The sequence below is a fragment of the Hipposideros armiger genome, unplaced genomic scaffold (genome assembly GCF_001890085.2).
Source record: "Hipposideros armiger isolate ML-2016 unplaced genomic scaffold, ASM189008v1 scaffold_138, whole genome shotgun sequence".
In the NCBI taxonomy this organism is placed as follows: Eukaryota; Metazoa; Chordata; class Mammalia; order Chiroptera; family Hipposideridae; genus Hipposideros; species Hipposideros armiger.
The window spans coordinates 1,619,496-1,644,899 of record NW_017731488.1 but is presented as its reverse complement, the minus strand read 5'-3'; the positions used below and the strand labels follow the sequence as shown (position 1 = coordinate 1,644,899).

The 25,404-nt window shown below is 53.9% G+C and overlaps 1 protein-coding gene across 3 annotated transcripts; it reads right to left on the bottom strand.

Moving 5' to 3' along the window:
- LDLRAP1 (low density lipoprotein receptor adaptor protein 1) lies at nucleotides 1–24,765 on the bottom strand. Of its 3 annotated transcripts, none has more exons than XM_019650248.1 (9): nucleotides 24,601–24,765; nucleotides 15,077–15,219; nucleotides 14,167–14,279; nucleotides 12,112–12,226; nucleotides 6,328–6,400; nucleotides 5,854–5,940; nucleotides 5,170–5,300; nucleotides 3,726–3,760; nucleotides 1–2,076 (listed from the first exon to the last, which is right to left on the bottom strand). In XM_019650248.1, the coding sequence occupies exons 1-9, from the start codon at nucleotides 24,686–24,688 to the stop codon at nucleotides 1,932–1,934; spliced, it is 930 nt and encodes a 309-aa protein (XP_019505793.1). In that variant the 5' UTR covers nucleotides 24,689–24,765; the 3' UTR covers nucleotides 1–1,931. The 3 variants fall into 3 exon arrangements, with proteins under 3 accessions (XP_019505793.1, XP_019505794.1, XP_019505795.1); XM_019650249.1 differs by having other exon boundaries at nucleotides 3,726–3,757; XM_019650250.1 differs by lacking the exon at nucleotides 3,726–3,760.
- Between the last annotated feature and the right edge of the window lie 639 nt (nucleotides 24,766–25,404).

The following is a 25,404-nucleotide window of genomic DNA, read 5'->3' as shown; positions in this document are numbered from 1 at the left end:
TTTGTATTTCAAAAAGAGAACGTTTATTACTTGTTGTTTTTCTCATTAGAAATGCTTTTACAGCCACACAAAGAAAAGCACAACACTTATCTGCAGACACACAGGAGCACACCGACCGCTGGCAGCCAGAGACCGAGCGAGACGAGGGCCACAGCCCAACTCAAAGAAAGATAGCACGGCCTTTCTTGGGACTCCTGGACCCTGGCGCCAAGGGCGGCCGTGTCAGGCCCAACCCTCGCTGCCTCATGAAAAATGCAGGGGCCAATACCAAGGACTGGGGTGGGCAGTGGGGGTGCAGGGGCTGGGCAGGGAAAGGAAGTTATGCCTGTATTCTGATAAAGACTACAAATCCCACCTCACCCCTTCCAGGCATTTCTGTCTTTGTGTTTTGGTTCAAATGCTTAGTTAGGTAAGTAGATTCTCAGAAATGGTGCATGTTTTCCTGGGCTGGTGTAACCTGCTTTCACTACCATCAGTGTCTTACTTAAGATTAGCAAAGCCAGGCCTGGGAGGCACAGCAGGATGGAGAGGGTGCAGGAAGCTTTGCTGGGTTTCAGGATGCGGGGAGCCCTGTGGGGTTTAGGGGAAGGAAGGGAGGCCCTGAACACAGACTGCTGCTGGTGTGTCCCGACCCAGGTCGGAGTGTCAGGAAAGAACAGCGTGATGCTTAATTTGGTTTTGTTGCACCCTCTGAATTAACAGACTTCAAACACTTCCATTTTCATGGAAATCAACAGCAACGAGATAGCTAGCAGGACACAGAGGCTCATGCCAGTTCTGTGTGGAAAGGCACCAGATGGTTTGTTATGAAACACTTTGGTCAGAAAATAGCTGGGGTTTTAGGTTCCTGGGAGGACAACAAAGCTAGAGAAAAAGGAGGTGTGAGCTGTGTGAGGCACAGGTGAGAAGGCAGCTTTGGCATCAGGTCTGGGTTCTACTCTAGACGTTACCCTGTCCACACTGGTGGCCTCGGTTTTCTCATCTGTAAAAGCGCAACAAAATGTTCTTACCTGAATCCAGGTGTGAGGTCTCATACGTTCCCCCTGGAAGGAGGGGAGCCGGGGCTCAGGGACACTCACACACAGACACAGACAAACGGAAGAGTGAACACAAGCTCACTCTTGGGGGAGAGGGGTGGGGTGGGGGCCCCAGTGGAGGGACCCCAGTTGTGCAGATATGATCCCCACTGTCTCAGTCAGATTCTGAGAGTCCGTGGGCAGCCAGTTAGACTGGCTTTGAGCACTGATGGGACCCTCCATGGGGACTTTGGGCCTCTTCTCATGGAAGAAGGGCAGAAAGCAAGCTCTCTGCATTGCAGCACCATTGAGGAGCCCCGGGGGCCACCCCTGCTGTGTATGCTTTAAAGTGCCAGCTATGTTTTGTCTTTGGTCAGGGGCTGCCCCTGTCTCTGAGAGCCCCCGGGTGCAGGGGCTCAAGCCCGGGCCCGGCGGGACCCCTGTGGAAGGCAAGCTGGAGGACGCAGTCCTCTCCTGAGGCTGCGGTGCCCTCCTGTGCTTAAAAGATGACAGAAATGAATGCTCCGACTACCTTCAGCGAGGAGCTGGGCCGCCTCCAGAAAAATCTGGGTCCTTAGAGAGAAGGGACAAGAAATGCTTTGGTCACCATCCTAACAAGCACAGCAGAGCAGAGCTCGCTCACGAGAAGGCAGGAAGCTGGCTATCACGCTGCTTGTGCCTGACACATAACCAACTTCCGAGTTGAACCAGAAGTCACTGAATAAATATTCAAGGCATCTTTCAGTTCTTAGAGAAAAAGCAGGGTTAAAAAAAAACTCTCCTTCCCTTTGCTTGACTGGCTGCTGCTTTGATCTGCAGGCTGCTGGCAACCGGAAAAGGGTGGCTTTGGGTCCTCGGGCTGCCCCACCCCAACCACAGGTGGCTTTGGTCACGTGTCCCGCCAGCCCTGGGCCCTCAGAAGCTGAAGAGGTCGTCCTGCTCGGCACCGCTGCTATCAGGCTTGTCCCAGTCGACAGGCGAGAGGCACTGGGCGTAATGGATGTCCTGTGCTGTCAGTCCAGTGTCCAGGACCTGAGGGTTCGTCCGAGATTGGGCGAGCCTGGAAGGCAGAGCTGTGTGAGCCAAGGGCACAGGCAAGGGGCTGGCGGGGGCCTAAGGAGCCAGTCCAGCCTGGCCAGCACCAGGGTCAGAAGTTAAGAGGGCATGGATGGGAAAATGCCAGGACACAGGGGCCAAGGAACAAAAGTCCTGGATGTCCGGAGAGGTGGAGCCTCTGAGCAGACAGCCTACGGCTCAGAAAACGGTGAGGTAAGCAGTGGCATTCCCACCACAGAGAGAGGCCGGGGCACCTATGGCTCCATCAGGAAATGCCCAAAAAAGGGGAAAGGGCCTCGTCGGTGAGGGCAGTGAGAGGGGCATGTGTGGGAAGGAGATGGTACAACCATGAAAAGACAGACTATTGGCTAAACTATGCTCAACACAGTGCTGTTCAAAAATGAACTTAAAGGGCTGGCCGAGTGGCTCAGTTGGTTAAGAGCTCGCTCAAGAGTTTGAGCTCTGAGCAACAGCGGTTCAATGCCCGGCCCGAGCTGAGCTGCCAACAGGTGGCAGGATGGTTCACTAAAAAAAAAAAAAAAAAAAGAACTTAAAAAGGGTGACAACCTAGGGGGAGAACAGGGGAACGTTAAGTAAATTACAGTCCATGCCCATAAATGAACGAGGCAGTAAACGAATGAGGTGTGCTCGAGGCACTTTTAGCAGCCCGGAGAAATCCTGCTATGCCAGCGCTAAGTGAAAATCAGGATCCCCAAATGCAAACATGATGAGCTGATCAATGCAAAAAAACGTATATGTAGAGGATTAGCATGACTTAAGCACAAAAGTCTGGGCTGTGGGATTATGGGATGGTATTATTTCCTGTTAATGCTTTGCTGAGTTTCCCAGTTGTTAATAAAGGGGCACACGATACTGGGTAATCTGGAAAAAGCAAATGGAAGGTTTTCTTCAAACAAGGGGTGGCAGTCAGCCAGAAAAGCATGGGAGATGGTCAAAAGAGCATCTTTGCCTCCATGAAGGGGCCACTCATGCCGCTCCCCACTTTCCACCAGGCTGTGGCAGGAAAGGCCTGGGGTGGAGGAACAGCACTGTAGGGGACTGCTGAGGGTCCCAAGGGAGACAGGAAGGCCTGACTGACTCGGAATGCTGAGCTTCCCAGGCCTCTCCTCAAGACTTCTTGATGATGTGTCCCAAGCTAAAGGTAGCCATGGCTACAGAGATGGCCCCTCGGAAACTGGGGAAATCCACCATCTCAGGCTAGAGCAAAATATCTCTTTGTTGTGCCTGGCATTCCTCCTGTATGTAATGCTCCATGGGCTTAAGTAAGTATTGCCTTCTCCCTGCCTCTTTCCATAAATGCAAACCCTCTGGAGGGAACAAAACCTACAAAAAAGTCAATTTCTGAAGGTTACAGCAGATGTAGGAAGAGGACCTGAGCTGCAGTGTGTTTAGTTCAGCTCAGGCCATGGTAGAACAGCTGCTAGGAATAGTTCTTGATTTAACAGCAAGAGCTTTCTAGCAGACCTGGCCAACCCCAGGTAGTGAGCTCCTCATCCCTGGAGGTATACGAGTTGAGATTTTTGCTCTGGAGAAGGTCAGAGTTCATGTTCTCAGACACAGCAAAGGGCCCCAGAGACCAGCCCACAAATGCCAGGCCTCCTTCCCCAGCATCAGGAGCACAGCTAATGTTACCTTGAAAATGCTTCATCCAGGCCGTCATCCAGCTCCTTGGGGAAAACAAAGCAGGAGATATGAACCCTCAGCGGGGGGCCCGTGCTCAGAGCTGCGGCTTGTCAGAGCCCCAGGTTAAGCTACAGGGACTCCAGACACAAGCAGAAGGGTCTGGCAGGCGCCTGGAGAAGCAGCACAGGCAGGCCTCCCAGGGAGCCTGGCTACTGCTACTAGCATCTCAGCCCACGAACCCACACCTGGGACATGGGACATGAGAAAGAGCACCTGGGTGCCTAGAGAGCTGGGTGGGTTCAATTCCCAGCTCTGTCACTACTCGAGTGACCCCTTAGGCAAGTCACTACTCCTCTGTGAGACAGCTTTTCCTGCCATAAAATGAGGGGGTTGGACTGAATGATGAGTGAGGAATGATGAGCGATGGTTATGGCTTTCATGTTCCAAGAGGAAGAGGGCAGGGAAGTGTTTCTTGCTTTCATCCACTTCCAAAAGCCCAGCCCAAATTCCAAGCTCAAGGGATAACTGCTGGCAGGAATCCCACAGCCTAGGTGGGAAAACAATGGGCGAGGCCCCTCCAGTTTCCCAGCAGGATGGGCAGGTGGCAAGGGTGGCTCCAGACGGCAGAAAGAGGCTCGGAGAGCCTGCTCAGCAGACACTGGGTGGCCCCCAACAGGCAGTGGGATTTGACTGTTTCTCAGGTCCCTCAACATTCTAGATTTTTTAAAATTAAAGAGACATGACAAGTAAAGTAATGTGCGATTCTGCAATGGATCCTGGACGAGAATAAGGACACTGTGGGGACAAATGGAGAAATGTGACTAGGTCTACAGATTAGATAATAGTGTCGAATCAATGTTAATGATTTTGATGATTGCAATGTGGTTACATAAGATGCTAACATTTGGGGAACCTGGATGCAGGGTGAACAGGAATTCTTTGTGCTGTTTTTATACCTTTTTTGTAAGTCTGAAATTATTTCCAAATGAACAAAAAAGTTCTTAATTTTTAATGAAAAAAATCAGGTTCCTCTGGGAGATTCCGCAGGCAGAGGTCATCATCCTCACTGAAGGGATGAAAAAGCTGAGACACACAGAGGTCAAGGGGCCTGCCCTGCGTCACAGACTCCTCATTCAGAGGGCCGAGGGGGCAGGGGTGTCAGGAGCAAACTGCCCACACAGAGAACAAGTGAGCCTTTGGCTGGTCCTACGGTGGGTGAAGCTGTGGACGCTCAGGCCAAGAGGCCGGGCATTGTGAGAGACAGCTGTGCTGGGAGTCAAGCCTGTTGGGGATGCGGCCCTGGGTTCAAAGGGAACATTGTTCATCCCCAACCCTGGGTCTGGGTGCTGCTGGGCCGGGGCCGGCCCTCCCAGAGGCCCGTAAGTCATGGGGACCAGGGCCCGAACCACCGAGGCCTCACGCAGGGTTCAGGGTGAGGCGCACGTACACTCACCCAGACAACGCCGCTGTTGTTCAAGGCCTGGGGCCGCGGTGCCTCGTCCACGTTCGTGGTGTTGGCGCTGACTGTGGACAGCGGGGCCTTGGCCATTTCCTCCAAGTCCAGCAGGTTCCCAGTGACAACCACTAGGAAGGGGCCGGTCCGATGTGTCAGTGGGAGAGGACCTCCTGTTTCTCAGCCTCGTCTCCCAGCCCTGTCCCGGAGCCTCCTGGGCTGTCCTGGTTCTGCTTCCTCCTTGGGCAAGGCCTCTCCCAGGCCAATCACCCAGACCACCCAGAGCTCCGCCTTGGCACCTCCCAAAGCAGCTGGACAGTTGCCCACAGGATGAGAACCTCGCCCCAGCTAATGGTTTAGGCTGGAACTTTTATATTCACAACAGGTGTTAAGTTTAAGAGATCACACGATGGGATGTAAAGTGTACACAGATAGATGTACACATATATTTACATATGTGCATAGGGACATATCTGGAACATGCACCGTAACAGTGATTTCCCCCCCCTTTATCTACATTTTCTAATTTATCTATAACAAGCATGTATTATTGATTTAACAAAAAAACAAAAGTAAAAAACCAAGCATTTGCTCCAGCCCACGAGGGCATGGGGCCCTCTGCACGAAGGGCAGACCCCATGTCATGCAGCTGCTTTCCAGCCGTGTCCCCTGCCCAAGACTCACGGTTCTTCAATGAAGGGGTGCTGTCGACGCGGCCACCGCCTAGGATGTCCCCGCCCTCTTGGCTGGCTTTCTCCCTCTTCTCCTTCTCTGTGGGACCAAGGACAGTGCGTTGGAGCCCCAGCCCAGCACTCTATCCCCAGCAATTGCTGGGCAGGGAGTAGGCTATGGCCAAGCTCAGGAGGCAGGTGTTAGGTCTCCAGCAGGGAGGAAAGAAACTTTGCAGATTTCGTTTAATCCTCAAAAGCACCTTGGGGGAGAGAGACAGCTCTTCCCAATTCTTCAGATGGGGACAGTGAGAGAGGTGAAGGGGCCTGTCCAAAGTCATAAATCAGGTAGGTCATAAAGGTGGGAGTCAATCCAGGCCTGACTCCAGGGCCTTTACTGTCCCCTGCCCACCCCACCCCATGCTGCCAGCCTTCCTCAATGCCCCCTCTACACCCCTACCCACCCACAATGTCTGTGAACAAGACTCACCTTCCTTGGACACTTGCCAAAACTCAAAGGCAACTTTGAAGGCCTGGGCTACTGTGAGTGTGACAGCCTGGGCCTGAAAAACAGGAGGTGGGGTCAGGGGAGGGGTGCAGTGTTAGGCAAGTCATAGCAAGTCTGAGCTGGAGGCTGGGGGCTCCTGGCCAGGCCCACCCTGGCTCCATTCCAAGGCTCTGGAATGCCTGATGGATGGAGGCAGAGTCCTGGCCCCTCCCAAGTCACCAAAGCAGCCTGGGGTATAATGAGGCCACACCCTCCCCAGGCAGCTGGGGCCCCATCTTCACCACCTGTAGCCCAGCCAAGGTTCCCATGCTCATCCCCAGCCCCCACCTTGGCAATGGCTGCTCACCTCCACTTTTTTCCCTTCCCTTTGGGCTTCCGTAAATTCGAGTAATTGTGAGGCTTACTTCCTCCGAGAAGCCCTCCCTAATTACTCAAGGACTTCATACAGTAATCAGCCCTTGGAATTGGGGAACAGAAAAGCCAGAGTTGGAAAGGGCCAGGCCACTGTCTGAAGGAGCCACAGGCACAGGGGCAAAGGTCAGACTGGTTAGTACTATAAAGGGTCAGAGGGCTTACAACTAAATCCCCGAAAGGAAGTAAACGAAAGGAAGCGTATACATTTCCTGTCAGGAACAAGATGCCAGTGAGTGCCTGTGGCAGATGACCGAAGCCATTCAGTGCCATAACCCACCTGGATGGAGGGGCCCAAACCTTGGCCCTTCGCCTCTGAAGAACTCCAATCTACCCTTCAAACTCAACTCAAATGTCACCATATGTATCATGTCACCAGCTCACATGCCTGTGTCACCCTATCTGCATGCTTCTGAAAGGTAAAACACCCTGATTACAGAGCAGGCCAAGGCCTGCAGAGGGACAACGCGCTGGCTGAACTGCATTTGCCCAAGAGGCAGGAGTTCCGAGGCCTCCCACTCCAGCCAGGACCGAGCCCCTGTCCCACATTCAACTCAACCTCTTCCCCTCTGATTCCAGTTCAAAGTTAATCAGCTCAGCTTCTGGGAGTGCAAGTCCCAGAGCAGCTAGCGATAGCTGGAAGCGACATCTAGCTTCCTTCTGAAAGCTGGAGCCTGGGGACGCAAGCGCCAGACCCTTTCAAGTGTACAAGTTCAGGCTTAACCAGCCTCTGCCCCACTCCCTTCCTCTCTGCCAGACAACTCAATTTAATTGAGAAATGAATCTGTGGCTAACTGCTTTTAAAACTCTTTTTAAAAATTTTAAATCCCCAAACAAGCTGACTGATCCATGCCAATTAAACTTCACGAAGTATAAAATGTCATTTGAATGTCTCTGTCATTTACATTTTTGATGGAAGTACGGACGCTTTATGGCAAAACTTAAATATGGTAATTAAGTATGAAACTCTTCACAGCTGTTTACAATTTAAACTGTCACGTCTGAATCAAGTTTAATAGACCCAGTTACCATTGAGAATTGCCCATGAACTAAAAATATGGGCTAATTACCAGCTGGAGTCAGATCACTATATACCCAAGCAAGGGCTGGTCATCCAATGTGGCAGGGAGATGGAAACGCCATTATTTTTGCCTCCAGGAAATCTAGGGGCACAAGCCTGATACTGTTTTTGCATAAATCTGCTTGTTCATTTGCATACACTCCTGCCCTTTCGCCCTGAAGTCCCGAGCTGCAAGTTAAACCAAATATAACCCAAGATTCAGAGGTGTGCAGGTGGCTGCAAGCCCAGGCTGGGCAGGGACTTGGCAGGGGGGAGGGGGGTGGGGCGGGAGGAGAGGTTGGGCCCTGCTTTCTGGGGCTGCTGCAGGGATGGGGCAGCATCAGAAGGAAAGACTGCTTGGGCCTGCCCACGGATGGGGAGGAGGGGTGGGGGGAGGAGAGAAGAGGGAAGGGAGGAGGGGGTGTCTTCCTTCCTTGATTCTGCAGGCCAGATGCCTATCTCTCCTCTGACTGCCTCTAGCCTGTGGGTCTATCTTATTACCCTGACCAGGTTCTACCTTGCCCGGTATTTTGTATGCCTGTCTTGTTCCTAGCAACCAGGCTGTTAGCTCCTCAAAGAGGCCAGGTCCAGCTTAGGGCTGCAGAGATGGGCCAGCACCCTGGGAGCCCGGGTTCCAGCCCGGTACTCAGACCAGGTCGAGTCATATGTCCCTTACAGTCCACTGCCCCAGGAGCATAAATCCTTGCATAAAAAGACTACCTGAGGAATGCCAATGGCCATGTGAGGGAGAACAGCTCTGCCCACCCACACCCACCCACGCCTGGGGCAGGATTAGGGGTATCACTTTGCTCACTATCAGTCCACCTGCACCACAACCCTGGGCTCCCCTCAACAACAGTATCTCCACCTTCACTCCAAGCCCAGAGGCTGAAGTGCTGCGGAGGCTTCCCAGTTGGGCAGATGCAAACGTTTCTTTGTGAGAAGCTCTCCCTGGCTGTGCCCAACAGGGGCCACCAGGGATGGGAGGCATGATCGTTGTGCTGCCTGAGCTGAGCCAAACTATTGGGCAGCCCAGCAAGGAAGCACTTGCCCCCCACTCCGTGGGTCACAGGCATCTTGCCCATTCAGGCATCCAGGCAAGAAAGGGTGGGGATGTGGAGACTGTGGGCCCCGGGCCAAAAGGAGTGAGGACTATGTCAACATTCCAATTCAAGGCTCCCTTGCAGGATGATTCTATCTTGCCACCCACCCAGGCTGCAGTGACATCTGAGTCCTCAGCTACTACTCCACTGAATTTTGTACCTCTGTGTCTTCACACTTGCTACTGTAATTCCCTCTGACCTCCCCCATGCCCTTTCTCTCAGCCTGGCAAACTACTACCCATTACTCATCCTTCAAAGCCCAATTCAAAACATCTTCTCTGGGAAGTCTTGCTGACTTCCGGTGAGACTTACTAACCTCCACGCTAGAAGCAAGACCCCTGTACTCGGGTTCCTGAACCTGGCCTCTTCTCCCCTACAGCCTTGTTTGTTTCTCCACGGCCTATCCCCTGGGCCTCCAGTACCCAACACAGTGCTGAACTGGGGAAGGGCAGCAGCACAAACATCTGTGGAGGTGGGCTGCAAAGCCTGAGACACCCATTTCACCTGCTGCCTCCTCTTCAGAAATGTCCACTAATCTCAGAATCTCAGGATTTCCATCATGGCCAGGCCACCAGGCCATCAACACACTGCCAGCTTGGGCTCAACTGAGGCCTTGGGGGGGCATCAGAACACCACCTTTGCAACAGATGGTCTATTTACATGGCCCTGGACTGGGCTGTCTCTTCGAGGGGCCTCCCCAGGGCTCCCTGAAGGGGACAGTCCAAGTGGGAGAAGGTAGAGAAGAAGGAAGGGTCGTGATCTAGCCAGCCAGCTCCTGACACAGAAGGGAGAACCTGCCACAAACAGTGAGCACCTGGGCCTGAGTGCCCAGCAGGAGCCCTTCCCTCTGCCTGACCGGGGCTCTGCCGTCAGCATCAAGCAGTGGCCGAGCTGTTTTCCTCAGTAACTGGCCTGTTGGCCGGGGGGGCAGGTTGACTTTGATCAGGCCCATTTGAAGTCCTCTGGCCTTGGGCCAGGCCTCCCTAGCCGCTGGGCCAGCATCCGTTTTCTTTTACCCCCCAACTTCCTCTTTCCAGAGGAAACCTGTGCATCTTGGGAGCCCCCATCCCTGCGCTGCAGCAATGGCCATGACCAGCTGCCCTGCCCAGCGCCTGCTCTGGTCAATGGGGAGGAAGAGACAAACAATGGGGACATAATGAGCCTGTGTTTTTAAGTCTGTGTGGCCTCATAAGAAACAAAGCCAGGAGTCCACTGTCACGGGAGAAGCCACCGCAGCTCAGGGACCAGGGGCATGAGGACCCGGGTGAATGGCCTGCGACACTGAGTCTGCAGGAAAGAAAAAAGGGGCACAGAAGAAACTGGGGCCTTTCAGAACAATCCTAGAGGTCACTGAGGTGACCTCCTCATTCTGCTGATGGGCAAACAACCCAGAGAAGGGCAGGGTTTTATCCACAGTCACACAGCACATTAGCCAGGCTCAGCCCCCGGGTCTGTCTCCTCCTTTAGTGCCCCTTCCACGAGACCTGTGATAGGCGGAATGATGGCCCCCTGAAACGATGTCCACAACCTAAGCCCTGGAGCCTGTGACTGTCACCTCACATGGCAAAAGGGACTTTGCAGACATGATTCAGTTAAGAATTTTGAGATGGGAGGTTATCCTGGATTGCCCAGTGGGCCCAATCACAAAGGGCCTTATGAGAGGGAGGCCGGAGGGTCCAAGTCAGAAATGGCAAGGTGACAAGGGGAGCAGACAGGGAGACTGGGAGGTGCTACACTGCTGACTCTGAGGCTGGAGAAGGGGCCGCGAACCAGGGGAGCACAAGTGGTCTCGAGAGCTTAAAAAGGCAAAAGGAAACGCATCTCCCCTGGAGCCCCCCTTTCAGACTTCTGATCTCCAGAACCATAAAAGGATAAATGTGAGTTGTTTTAATCCACTAAGTTTGTAGTAAGTGCTTACAGCAGCAACAGGAAACTCATTTCATGTCTGAAGTAAGCCTAATGGGTAGCAGAAAGTCTAGGGGCCACTAAAGACTGTGATGTCCTTGGTGTGTCCTTGTTGATGGGGGAGGGGGGAGGATCTTGTCTCCTTGGCTCCCAGAACCATAGGGCACGGGGACTGGGGCTCTGGGCTCCATACACAGAGGTTAACAGAGGCCAATACTAAATCAATAAATGTCCGGAACCTCCTTGCAGGGCAAATGCTCAAGCTTTGGGGCCCTCAGAAACGAAGGGGGCTTGCAACACCAAAGGTCACTCCAGCTGCTTGCTGCAAAGTTCAAGACCCACAGATCACTGAGGTTCCCACTTACATCAGCTCAATGTGGCCAGGGTGTGGACTTGAAACGGGGTGGGGAGCTCCAGGCTCCTCCCCGTCATGCAGGGAGGGGAAAAAACGGGGGTTTACACCCATCACTCTGCCTGGCTAGCTGTGTCATCTTCAGGAGGACAGGTGACCTCTGTGAGTCTGTTTTCTCATTAAAAATAAAAACAATGAAGACAGTAACAGCTCCCACCTCACAGCGCTGCTATATCAAATGAGAAGATACCTTAAAGCAGCAGTTCTCAACCTTCCTGATGCTGCGACCCCTTACTACAGTTCCTCATGTTGTGGTGACCCCCAATCATAAAATTATTTTTGTTGTTACACTATAATTGTAATTTTGCTACTGTTATGAATTGTAATGTAAATATCTTTTTGTTTCCCGATGGTCTTAGGCGACCCCTGTGAAAGGGTCGTTCGACCCCCAAAGGGGTCGTGACCCACAGGTTGAGAACCGCTGCCTTAAAGCTACCACTGAAAGAGGCGCATAGTAAGACACCAAAAAATGGTCACTTCCCTCCCTGCTCTGACAACAGCAGGCCGGTCCTCTGAGGGCTCTCACCTATGCCTTTCACCCTGGGATCCTCTGATCACCAATCTCCAAGGGCTAAGCCCTACAAAACCCTGCACCTCCAGACCATATTATTGACAGGAGACCCCCAAAATCTCAGATCCAATAAATCATGTTACAGAGAGGAAGGGGCCCAGGGCACTCACTGAGGACACAGGCTTGTCACTGCCCACAGGCCAGACTGGCCAGCCAGGGCAGCCCACTTTGACAGGTGTCTTGGTGCCCTTGGCTCTCAGCGCCATTTGGGGTTCCCAGGGATTTCATCCTTTAAGTGATGTGTCATCTAGGTTTTACCTCTCCATCAGACAGGGCCCCCAAGCCCCGGTCTCTCCCCACTGACCATTTTCCGCTTGGTGCAGAGGAAGGCATGGCACTCGAGATTCTCGTTGTGCTGGCTCTGGGCGATGTATGCGAACACTTTGCCGTGCATCTTGTCCGCTGTGCAGTAGGAGATCCTGAAAGGCAAGTGGGAAATGTCACCAGACCCTGGCATGGGGGTCTGACAACATCCAGGACAGCCCACAGGGCATCTTCCCTGCGTTCCAGAGAGCCTGCTCTCCACTCCACCAGCGTGAAACTCCAAAGAGACAGCCCGGGCCTCTGGGCCTCCTGGGCCATCAATGAAGGGGACCAGGCTGGGAAGGAAGGAGCGGGGGAAAGACTGAAACGCATTTTCACCTCCTCTACTGAGCCACACCCCAAAGCTGTAAGAGCTGAGCCCTAACTGTATACTAGGCAACATTCAGATATCACCTCATTGAATTCTCAGAGCTTCCCTGTGAGATGGGGTCTATCATCCTCACTTTTCAGATGAGAAAACTGAAGCTAACAGTCTCAGACCACGAAGCTAGTAGCAGAACTGAGATGTGGCCTCACCTGCAGATTTCAGAGGCTGTAACCACTACCATGCTGCCTTTTAAGGGTTTGCACGGATCAGCTGGAAGGGGAAGTGGGACACTGCCCACCCACTGATGCTCTTCACCTGGCCTCCCCCTCCCCTACCTGCCCTCCAATCATGGCCCTGACCAAAGGTAAGATGGGTTCTAGGCCTGTCCCTCCCAGGGTGACTGAGACTGCTAGCCGATTCTCCCAGAGCTTGGATGGAGTGGAGGAGCTGGGAGTAGGGTTAGGATGTGTGGAGATGAGCAAACCAGGAGCCCCAGCGGGTCCAGGAGGGAGACAGGGCAGCTCTCTCCTCTTCCAACACTCACCCTGCCCCGCCTTGTCTGACCCTCCATGCTGGCTCCAGTCATCCTGGCAGCCCAGAGTGGGGACAGGAGTTCAACAGTGTGTCCCCAGCTTCAATCACAGGCACTGACATAGGGATTAGCACCACTCAAGACTCTCAGGTGGGCAGAGGGACACCAAGTCACCGGCCACCTTCCCTGGGAGGCCTTCCCAGGTTTCCCCAGGCAGGCGGCTCCTTCTCTGCCCTCCTGGGAAACACACTCTATCTCCTATTTCCGCCCCCCCCATTCCATCCTAGACTGGAAGTTCCTTGAGGGCAGGGCTGGGTTTGATGCCTCACCTGGTTAAAGGAGGCAGGTAGAATCAAGAAGGTGAAAGATAGTAGCCAGAAATTCTAAAGCCACTCCCCCACTCCCTTACCCCCCGCCCAGTACTGGTTTGTGCTCCAGGCGCTGAGCCACCACTTTGGAGACAAAGCAAGATGGTGGAGGGATGCCTAGTAGATGGGGACCTGCTGGACAGAACTACGGCCTGGGTGTCCCACTCCCAGCTCAGCCACTACCTCACTGTGAGGCCTTAGGAAACTGCCTCTCTGGGCCTCAGCTTTTTCGTTTGTAAAATGGACCTGGGCTGTCCCTTCCAGCTCTAAAATCCTACAACTGAGGTTGGCGGGGGTAGGGTGGAGGGGGAAGCCTAAGGCTCCAAGGGCTGGGCTCTGCCTCTTCACAGACAGTCCCCCTCCCACACACACTACACTCTGGCCTCAGACTCTGCCTTCAGGTGTCACCTCATTTAATTCTCAGGCTTCCCTGGATGCCTGGACAGATGTCAAGAGAGGAGCAGCTGCATGCACAGTGGGAAAAAGTGGGCAGTGACCCGGCAACTCCCGGCTCCAAGCCTGACTCAGCAGCATGCCTGGGGGGGAGGGCAGTTCCCAGCCCTGATCAGGCCTCAGCTGCCTGCTGCAACAGGTGATCCTGACAGCAGCAGCTGTCATCACTGAACCAAATGCCTCGTGTGAGCCAGGTGCTGTGCACTCAGCACTTCATAGTGACACTGTAAGGCTGGTGATTCCACCCCCGTTTACAGATGAGGAAACTGAGGCTCCAAGGTCACTCAGACAGGAAGGGGTAGAGCATGGATTTAGAGAGGGCACTCGACCCACTGCCCCAAGTGGCAAAGTCAGTGTGGGCGGCGCTGAGCGTACCTGTAAATGGACACGTTCTCAATGAGTTGGTTGGTGATGCTGTCAGTCAGGATAATTCCCCGTGGTGACACCTTGAGAGTTACCTTCTGCAGCTTCTTCCCGCTGGCCTTGGCCTTGGGACAGACATGGGTCAGAGAAGCCTGCCTGCCTCACTTGGAACCCACCCTCGTGGGCTACGCCTAGCTGCTCCAGGTCCCAGACTCCAGGCCCCTGCGAGGCTTCAGCTTAGGCAGATGCAATGGGGAAGACAATTCAGCCAACGCTCTCTTCCAACAAAAACAGGGACAACTGCTGCTCATTGAACACGTGCTGTTTGCCAAGCACTGGACCTCGAGTCATCCTCACAGGCAGCAGGGCTTCTCCCCAGGAGGAAATAGACTCAGAGAGGTTAAGGGAACTTGTTGAAGGACACACAGCTAGGAGGGACCTCAGACGCTGAGCGCTGAGTGGGCTATCATAACTCAGCAGGATGACTCCGGGGACTCTCTGCTTCACCAACTGACCACGCCAGGGCCTGACTTGAGGGGGTCCGAGGCCACCAAAGGAGGTGGATTTATAGGGCCCATGCTTACTCAGAACTGGGGAGGGGGAAATCTGGGCTCTGGTGGGCGACCCTATCCGTCAGGCCATAGGGCAAGTGGTTGGGCCACCTCCCTCCTACCCTTCCTGGCACTAAGTCACCAACCCTTAGGCAAGGGGCCTGAGTTGCAGGAGGGGAGGCCGGGAGAGCTCACGGCCACAACTGGAGAGAAGGACATTGACCCTGACCCCAAAAGCCCAATGGCTTCCCTCTACCAGATGCAAGGGGACTCAAGGGCAGGGACAGCTCAGATGAGAGTAGTAAGCAGGGGACGAGCAGCACCCCGGGAAGGAGCTGGCCCTGGCTCCTGGCTCCCCCACTGGGGCTCACCGTGGCCACAATCCTCTTGACGGCAGCAGCCGACAGCTCCTCGCCCTTGGGCTGCTCCACCAGCGTCATGCCCAGGTACTTGAGACTGAAGAGCATCCCCTCGAGCAGTGTCTCCCGAGTGTCTGTCCAGTTCTCAGGCAGCTCTGGGCAGGAAGAGGACAGGCCCTCAGCACCTGCTGCGCAGGCCCACCACAGCAACAGCTCTCACAGCCCCCATTTCCCAGGGAGACCCAGCAAGGGGCACTGGGGTCCCGCCATCTACCATTATTTTTATATTAATATTTTTAAAAGGGCTAACATTTCCCAGTACATACCAAGCACAACGGTAAGAAGCTTTGCTTGAAATATTCTCATTAATCCTCATGTGAACCTATGAGGTAGCCACTTTTCATACCCATTTACAAGACACTGAGGGCCAGGAAGGCAAAAATCACATAACCAGGTCCAAAGGGCCAGCAACTACAAGAGCCAAGATTCAAACCCATGCTTTCAAGTCCACAGCCCAAACTCAACTTCACTGCTAGCACTTGCAGAGCACAAACCATGTCATTTTCTTGCTGAATCTTCAATGTAATCCAGTGAGCTGGATATCCTCCCCACTTTAGAGATTAGGAAACTGAGGCTCAGAAAGGGAAAGTCATCAACAAAGGCCACATACAATTAGTAAAGAAAGGGTTGGGGACGGCTGGTTGGCTCAGGTGGTTAGGGCACAGGGCACAGTGCTCATGGCACCAGGGTTGAAGGTTCGGTCCCCACATGGGCCACTGAGGTGGCACCCTCCACAACTAGATTGAAACAACTACTTGACTTGGAGCGGATGGGTCCTAGAAGAACACACTGTTTTCCAATTTAAAAAAAAAGAAAAAAAAAGACAGGACTGGGGTCAGAATTAAAACCTGGGTGGTTTCCACGGTTCCAGCCTGCTCTGCTTTCCTCCATCTGCACAGCCATAGAGATCAAGGAGGGGGACCAGGAAAGAGAGACCAGCCAAGGAGAGTGAAGGTGGGGTAGGGTCCGGAGGAAAGGGGGAGGTGACTGCTCAGATGACATCATAGGAAGGCCACCTGAATCAGACAGATCTGAGTTTAAATCCCAGCTCTGTTTCCTGTCACCTCCATGGTCTCGGGGAAGTCCCTTCTCCTCTTTGAGACTAATAAGCCTGGGCTGAAGCAATGGCAGGGAACATGGGAAAGGTCCTCTGAAAACTGACCACGACTGAGGTCAGGAAGGTTGGGGAACGGGGATAAGCTAGGCTCGCTAGGTGGGGAAACAGACCAGAAGAGAGAGTTGGAAAGAGGCCCCCACCTCGCCCCACCCATGTGAGAGAGGGCCCTGAGCAGGCAGAGGGGCAGGAGCAGAAGTGTGAGCCTCATCGGTGGTTTTCACCAGCCCCGGGGTTCCTCCTCAGAGGCACCAGATCACTCTGCTCAGCTGGGAAGCAATGAGGCCAGAAGAAGAAAGGTCTCCAGGGACCCTTGCAAGCCTATCACCAGGACGAATTAACATCCCACGCACCCTTTGTTCATCCCTCGCCGTCCTCTCTCAGATGGTGCAATTGTAGGAGGTATTAGGATTGTATCCACTTTACAGATGAGGAAACTGCTCTTCAGCCTTACACACAATATTGGAGAGAGCAGGATCCAAACAGGAATCAGCTTCCAGGGGCCACCACAGAGACGGCCAGGGCCAGTGTCCCTAGACCATTTCTTGGGAGGGGAGCTGGGGGAAGTCCTGTGCCCTCCCTGCCTCTTCCTGGGACCCTCTCTGGTTCTAATGGTAGAATCATAAGAAGAAAGTTTAGGACTGGGCATCACGGTTCCAGGGCAGCTGAGGCCCTGGCAGGGTCCCTGTTACCCTCTCCTAGCAACTGTGGCTCTGTCTCCTTCTCTACCACCCAGAAGGAGCTTGTACACCCATATGTTTCTCTGGCTTTGACTTGAGCAAGCCACTGTCCTTCTCTGTGATTATGTCCTCATCTGAAAAAGAATGCATGTGTGTTTGGTGGTGGGGCAGGGGGAGCGAATACAAGAACTTACAAGTGTGCCCAGTCCCCCTGGATTGAAACCCAGGTAAGCAGAGACTCGCTGACCAGTCATTCAGAGCCTGGTATGCAGCTGGCGCTCAATATTTGTTGAATGAAGGAATGACCTGGACAACCCCAAGGCTTCATTCAGGCCTGCAATGCCTCCAACCCCATCCTTAGCTCTAGACCCTGGCCTGCTGCCCTCCAGCCCTCACCCTTGGGCCTCTACCCCAACATGAGACCCAGCTCTCACTGAGAAGACTCCAAAGTGACCCTATCCTTTGTCCCATCAACTATGAGCCTATTTCATTTGATCTTCCAAAATGAATCAGAAAGTCCCTGAGGTGTCCTAGTCCTGGATTGGGTGATGGAGGCCCAGGAGCAACTCAGATACGGGCCTTGCTCTTAAAGACTACCTCCCTAATCATCAGGGCAAAACAGAGCTATTAAGTAACAAAGATGACAAGAATCACAAAGCAGCAGCTCTTACCATCACCTTGCAAGCAGGCAGTCTTTTCATTCCCATTTCACAGATGAGAAAACTGAGGCTCCAAGGATAAGTAATATGTCAAATTAGCTGTCAATCTGACTCTAAAGCCCAAGCTCCTATCCATTAGGCCATACTATCTTCCCATGAGGCAAACTGTCTTAGTTTTTTTTTCTTTAAGATTTTATTAGGGAATTGGGGAAGGGGAACAGTGTTGGAGAACTGGGGAAGGGGGACAGCCTAGTTGCTGTCCTTCAGTCTTAGTTGTGGAGGGCACAGCTAGTTCAGCTCCCAAGTCCAGTTGCCATCTGGCCGCCCATAGGCAGCTCGCGGCTGCTCAGCTCAAGGTGCTGTGTTCAATCTTAGTTGTGGATGGGTATAGCCCACCATCCTATGCGGGAGTTGAACTGGCAGCCTTGTTGTTAGGAGCACGTGTTCTCACCAGCTGAGCCATCCTGCCAACTGTTGGCAGCTCAGCTCAGGCGCAGCTCACTGGCCCATGTGGGAATCGAACTAGCAACCCTGTTGCTCAGAGCTTGCACTCTTAACCAACTGAGCCACTCAGCCGGCCCCAAACTATCTTAATTTTAACAGAAGGTCCCAGAGAAGTTCCTAGAGCCAGAGATATTGCCGCCTACAATTCCTAATTCCTGAGGCTTCCCCTCTGTCAGTAAATACCCAGACCACCATTTTCAACCAGAGATCCATCTAAGCAAGGATGGCAAAGTACATGCTACAATGCCTGTCGCCTGTGTCCTTGACAGACATTGCTAATCAATTGCAACTCTATTCCGGCTGGTTTATACAATAGGTTTGGGACAGTTTCTCAACACAAGGCTCCAGGCAACAATACCAATCGGTGAGGGGTGGCCTTGTTTATCTCAAACACCACCCCCCACCTCATTTCCATGGCTCAGCTCTTTCCTGGACCCTCTCCAAAGCCACTTCCTCTCCGCTCCCTCCATTCCAAAGGGCCAAAGCTTGCCAAGGTCACAGACGACCTCTCTGCTGTCAAAACATTCCCCAGCCCTCCTTGACCTCTGAAATGCTCAGCATTTTCTGCATTCCTCCTTCTCTGGCCTGACCCTTCTCCTATTCTTTGACCCCTTGGAAGAGGGCTCTAGTAGACTGGTTGCCACTCATCAGCCTCGGAGACCTTATGCCCAAACCCCTCACTTGACAGATGATGAAACTGAGGCTCAGAGATGGTGCGAGGTCACACAAGTCAGAGGACCCCCGCCCCAGCAATTCCCACAGTGACTGTTGGGGAGTTACAGGTTCCCCAGTCCACTCTCCCACAATATCCCTGCACGCACACACGCACACATGCTCGTGCACACCCACAAACAAGAAGCTCCAACCATGCAGAGCTTCTGCCTCATGAAGTAACATTTCCTTTCCCACTTCTGTGCCTTCGCTCAAGTAGTTCCCTCTAGCAGAAATACCCTTCCCCTCGCTCGATCGAAACCCATTGCATCCAGCCTCCTCCAGGAAGCCTTCTTTGAGACAGTACAGCCTAGTGGTGAAGAGCAAGGGCCTTCATCCTAGAATCCCAGATTGGACACTGAGTGGTCCTGAGCAAGTTAACTACTTTCCCTGAGCCTCAGTTTTCTCATTAAGGTGAGGGAAACAATAGTCCCCGGGCTCACAGAGCTGTTGGGACCCTTTGATGAGATAATAAAATGTAACGTGCTCAGCAGAAGGCCCACCATGGTTATGGCTCCTGTCAGTGGGCTGCTAGAACTTCTCTCCTGTGTGGATTTCCTCGTCTTCCTCCCACAGCCACATCATCCACTGCCAAGCAGCGGCCTCCCATGTCTTCCTCTTGAAGGACTTCTATTCATGTCTGCCTCCCTCGAAACCGGGATGGAGAAGGTACACTCCTGCCCAGGGTTGCTGTCCTGCCTTGTCCAGCTTCTCCCTTGCCCATCCCCCACCCCCCTGCCCTCCCAGGACCAGCAAAGATCCTCCTTCCCCTCTAGGGTAGCCTGCCTCTGCCCCTATACTTCTGGGCACGACTCCGCTCTTCAGTGAGGTGTAGTCTTTCATGCCCCATGCCCTCCCCCAAAAACCAGCACCTAGGAGCGGTTGCTACACTCAGAGGTTGGATTCACAACCACGCCCGCCCTGCTCCCCATGCAGCTACCTCGCATAGGCTGGAGGCCACAGGCGCCTCCCCAGGACGAGCCCAGCCTTCAGGAAGAGCTCCCAGAGGTCCTCAGACAAATACAGGCCTGAGTTCACAGCCTTGTTCCGGTCTGGGTTATTTCTGGCCTTGTGGTAGGTTAATGACTACGCTATTTTAACTTTGCAATTTTACAGATGACCTGCTGTCAGAGTTAGCTGGGGACAGTCCATATGCCCAGTCTAACTCATGGCTGCAAACATGTGCTCTATCCTCATTAAGGCCCCCCAGCCCAGGAGTCAGAGCTAGGCAGGGTGCCCCTGCGTCCCTTCTGCGGACCCACGTATCTAGAACATCAGAGCTGCAGCCAAACCTACGGGACGGGGGAAACCTCGGACTTGGACCCTGGCCTCCAGTCCCCTCCACCCTGGTGGAGAGATGGCCTCAGAAGCCACAGAGTGACATCTCAAAAGGAAACTTGAGCTCTTGCTGTGACCCAGAGTGTGGCTGCTTCTCTAGGCCACACTCTCCTGATCTGACAAGCAGGTTCAGTTCCTCAGAAGCATCATCAGAAAAAGGTTCAGGATGTGAAAAGTGCTAGGCAAGTTTTCAAAAGAAAATTCAAAAATGGTAATAGCAGCAGTTACCATTTCCTAAGTGCCTACCTACACTATAAGAGAAAAACATGCTGCCAAGGTTAAAACAGTGGGGTCTGGAGACGGGCTGTGGGGTTCACAGTCCCTCCACCTCCCTGGTCCTCAGTTTCCTCGCTTGATGGGGACAATCACAGTATCCACCTCACAGGGTGTTGTGAGGATGAAATGAGTTCACGCGAGGTGGGCTTAGAACCACGCCTAGTACATACCAAGCGCCACTTAAATGTGAGCTATTGTCATTCCCAAGGGTCCAATGCAAAGAGCTTTAAGTGCACACAGCCATTTGCAGTAGTTTGTGAGAAGAGTCAAGGAGATGTTAGGATTCCCATTTCACAGGTCAAGAAGCTCAGGAGTCTAGCTATGGCTCATAATCGACAGTGCTGGTCCCTGAATCCTACAGTCCATGTTTTTTGCCCACTCCTGCGCCCACCATGCCCTTCTTATGCAAGGCAGGGGTCAGGTTTAGCATCCCCCCAGGAGAGGCGGGCATCCTGCCCTGCAGAGCTGCCTCAAAGGAGTGCCTGGCTCACCTTCAGTGGGCAGTGGGTGACCTGATCCTTCAAGCCACACACCCCTCCGCTGCCAGGTCTGTGAGAAGCCGAGTCCCAGCCTCCATTTCAGGGTCCCTGCACCTGCTGTTCCCAGATTCCTCCCTCCTTGTTTTCACACGTGTGTTCCGGGTCATTTGCTCCAACAGGCCATCCCTGACTCCCTACACTGACATTATTAGCGCCCTACCTTTATCCCCTTGGTGGGTACCATTTCCAAACATGTCACCTGACATGCCTGCAGCTCTGGCTGCCAGACACCACGCAGACTGGGACATTAGAGCTCCCATCCCCAGCAGCCCTGCACCCACCACTGACGGAGCAGCCCCTCAAACGGAGTAACTGCAGAGCACATTCTACACGGCCTCCCCGAGCTCCGCACAGGATGGTGCTCCAGTCGCCCACAGTGGTAAGTGGCTTCCGAGTGTCCACGTTTCGGACTCCCTTCCCTACTCACTTCTCCTAAGAATATTTCCTGGGACCTCTTCCCAAATAAATGACTTGCACTCAGATCTCTGTCTCAGCATCTGCTTCTAGAAGAACCCAAATGAAGACACCACCCTATCTAAGGTATGTGTCCCCATCATTTCCTCGCCCCGCTTTATCTTTCTTCATAGCATCACCACTACTCATAACCATACTACTCATGTGCAACCTGGTCAGCCTGCCTCCTTCCAGCAGGGGGTCAGCACTGTGGGAAGAGAGACCAACTGGTTCACCAGACTCCCCAACACCTCTATCAGTGCCTGACACACAGTCAGCGCTCAATAAATATTATGCTTTGGGGGGTTATTTATATCTTTTATTGTAAATATTATAAATAAGTATGACTAGATCCTCTGCCCCTGCCTACCACCACGAACTAGCTTTACTCTCTCGTATTTCTTTAGCTGTTCTCTGACAGGCTGGCACAACCTATGAAGGAGCCCAAGGGTCAGAGGGACCCCTCTTGGAAAGAAGGGTACTGAGGGGCCAGGGTGAGTCACCCTTCTAGGCAGACGAAAGAAAGGAAAATCCCTGGCCAGGGACTGAGATAAAATATTTATGGTTCTTGAAGAGACGGGGAAAAGCCACTAGTGGGAGAGGGTAAGAGTCCTCCTTTGAAGTCAGGACTAACTGGGAGACAGGGGGCCATGAGGTTCAGTGCAAAAAAGCCTGGTGTCCTGGCTTCGCTGTGTCACCTCAAGCAAGCTGCCTCCCTTCTCTGGGCCTCAGTTTCTCCACAAGTAAAACAAGGATCGTGCTTACCCCAGCTGAGGACCTTGAGGGGTGAGGAGCAGGTCACAGCGGATAGCAGGTGTCAAGTCTACCCTTAACTCCACTACCTTCAGTTTGGCCCCAAAACGCAACCCAGCTCTTAAGGTCTAAGCCCAAGGCCTGGCTAGGGCACCACCCCAGGCCAGTCTGCCTTCACACCCCACCCCAGACACACCGCACAGCTTCCCTCTCTACCTTGTGGCCACCACTGTCCTCAGGGGCTGCCCCAGCTCCGTCCATGGCCAGAGTCCATGAGGCACATATCAGACCTCTGGGCAGGGGATTCGGAGCGCTGCCTCTTGGAAGTTGTGTTGGAAGCTCTGTGTCAGGGTCAGTGACTCTATTCCCTGAGCCTCTATTCTTTTATCTCTAAAATGGTCTGATGAGAATCTCTGCTGTTACCTCACAGGAGCAAATGAAATAATGGAAGCAAAAACACTGTGTAAAAGCAGTAGTTGTTATCATTTATCAAACTCTTTCTCGATGCCACACAAAACACACTTTCATTTAACCACAACCAAAAAAAATCTGAGGTAGGTATGACTGTTATTTACAATTTCCATATGGGGGAATTGAGACTTAATAACAAGACAGGTGGAGATTCCACCCAGCTCATTCTGGGTCCAGATGGCTCTAGCACAGCACTCTGGGCTTGCTGGGGGTCTGTAGAAGAGGGGGGTCTCCTCTCCTTTCTTCTGCAAGTGCAGACAGGCTCTGAACCCCCGAAACTTGTTCCACCACCGTAACAGTAATGTGGAACATACACATAACAGGCAGGGGGAAGGGAAGTGGGGGAGAAGGAAACCATTAATTAGGTGCCTAAAGGAAACATGATTATCAATAACCTTCTCAACATTCCAGCCAGGTTAGACTTTTTATCCCCATTTTGTAGATGAGGAAACTGAGGATCAGGAAAGACAAGGAGCTTGTCCAAGATCAGAGCAGGCAGGAGAAACTCTTTTCCATCACCCAAGATTTCCAGTTCCCCAGATTGAGAGGGGCTTCTAAGTTTCCTTTCCTTGCCCAGAGCCCCCTCCCTCTCCTATCCCAGGAGAAAACTGCAGGGTTTCCCCACTGAAACAGTCCATCTTTCTCAGAAGTCCTGGTCAAATCCCACAAATATTTAAAGAGGCTATTTTGGGAGTCATTAAGTGTGGGAGATGGTGCATCCCTGTCCTGGCCCTAAAGGGTCTCTGACACCATCCCCACCAGCAGGCATCAGCCCAAGTTCGCAGTGCCAGTCTCGGTTTAGGAGGCAGCCACAGCTGGAACAGCAGAGTTCAAGAGGCGGGGCAGGGCAGGCTCTCCTAGGCCCAGACACGCTGGCACTCCACTCCAGTTCCCCTGGCTGAGCCCTGGATCTCAAAGAGGGAAGGAAGGTGGAGTGTGAACTGTACTGTCAGTGATTTCCTGGTGGGGGGAGTGGCCAGAGACCAGGTGGTTGGTAGTGGGGTGGGAGTGTGTAGGAGTCCTGGCTTTGGCTCTAGATCTATCCAGGAAGGCCTATGTGACTCCAGGCAAGCCACCCCGTTTGTCCTCACAGGGACTTGGGCTGGGTTTCTCAGGCCTCAGGGGAAGGTGCCAGGTGAACTGGTTCCCTGAGAGTAACTTGAGAACAGGAGAGGAGGGGGGCCGGATGAGGCCCCTCCCAGCCTCCCAGACGCCCTGGGGAGAGGTGGTGGCAGTCTGTTATTCGCCTGGGCACCCAGGGACCTGGGAAGCCCGAGGGAGAAGGTGCGAGAGAGAAAACAGGTTTCAAAAATAGCCAGGACGCCAGCTTCGCTACCTGGACCCGGCTAGAGTAGGGGAAGAAGGGGTCTAGATGGCCCGGTTTGTGGTACCTCCTGAGACCCCAGGATGAGCCTCACGGAGGTACCTGCGAACCCGGGCTCATACCTGGGATAGTTTCTGGGCGCCTGGGAATCAAAAGGGGACCTCGTGGATTGGACAGGGGTAGGGGACAAGTGGGCTCCCGCCGGCCGCTAACGTCGCGGCTGGGGCGCAGGGATGCAAGGCAAGGGTCGGTGCATATTCCCAAGCCCCGGGTGCCCACCTCCCTTCCCCTCCTCCGGGAGCCGACGCTGAGCTCCTGCCTCCCCTAGCTGTCCAGAGCAGCGAGGTGGAGAGGTGTCGAGGGTCGCGCAAGTCTCCCTGACCTGCAACCCCTCTCCCACTGCCGCCTGCACATGGGAACCCCGAGCTCCGGACTCTTCCCCCAGCTTCTGTCCCTCCCTCCTCCCCAGCTGCACAGAGCGGGAGGGGGAGCACAACTTGACCCCGGGCGACCTCTAACCCCTAAGGGCCCGGTAGGGCCGCGCCAGACCGCAGGACGCAGGTCAGGCCCCGCCTCTCCCCCAGGGTGCCCGCTGGACAACAGTCCACGCGGCCCGACCCTCGCCCGGCCCGGTCCTAGCAGACGCGCACTCACTTCGGTGCCGGCCACCGCTCCCCCAGCTCTGCTTGGCGAGGCTGGGGCTCCGGATCAGCGCCCGCCCGGCGGACTTGAGCGCGTCCATGGCTGCTCTGGCCGCCGCCGCCGCCACCAAAACTCCGTCAGGAAAAACTTTCCGCGGGGGCCGGGCGGCGAGCTGACTCCGAGCTCCTCCTCTCCTGGCGCGAGCTCGGTGCCGACGTCCGACGGGGCGGGGCGAGGGCCGGCCAGGCCCCGCCCACCACAGCCCAGCTCGGCCCCGCACGGCCTCTGGCCTTGCTCCCCTAAGCTGTCCAGACAAAGGGAGCCGGCGGCCCTCGGTACCCGTTCCTTTCCTCCCTCTTCCCAGTTCCCTTACTCCCCACCTCGTAGGAACCTGAGGGTCCGTGAGCCGCCGCCCCCGCCCCGGGCCTAGGATTTCTAGACAGCACAGAGTAAAGCTACTTGGGGACCATTTAATAGATGGGGAGACTAAGGGCTGGAGAGAAGGGTCATGTTCAAGAGGAGGGCATGCCCAGGACAGTGGGAGGCTTAGGAGGAGAGGTGGAGGTTGTAGAACTTAGCTGAGAACGGGGCAGGAGTATAAGTTTGCCTTAGCAAGACCAGTTTCACTTTACCCAAGCAGTAACACCCAGGCTGCACCTTGGTACCGCCTGGGCACACTGGATAGAGCCTTGCTCACCCCACTCCCCAAATAGCCTCAGAAGTAGTATGTCCTTCGTGTCATAACACTAAGGTATAGGGAAAGAAGCCTGAGCTTTGGCTCTGACTTGCTGTGTGACCTCCTTCGCCTCCCTGGGT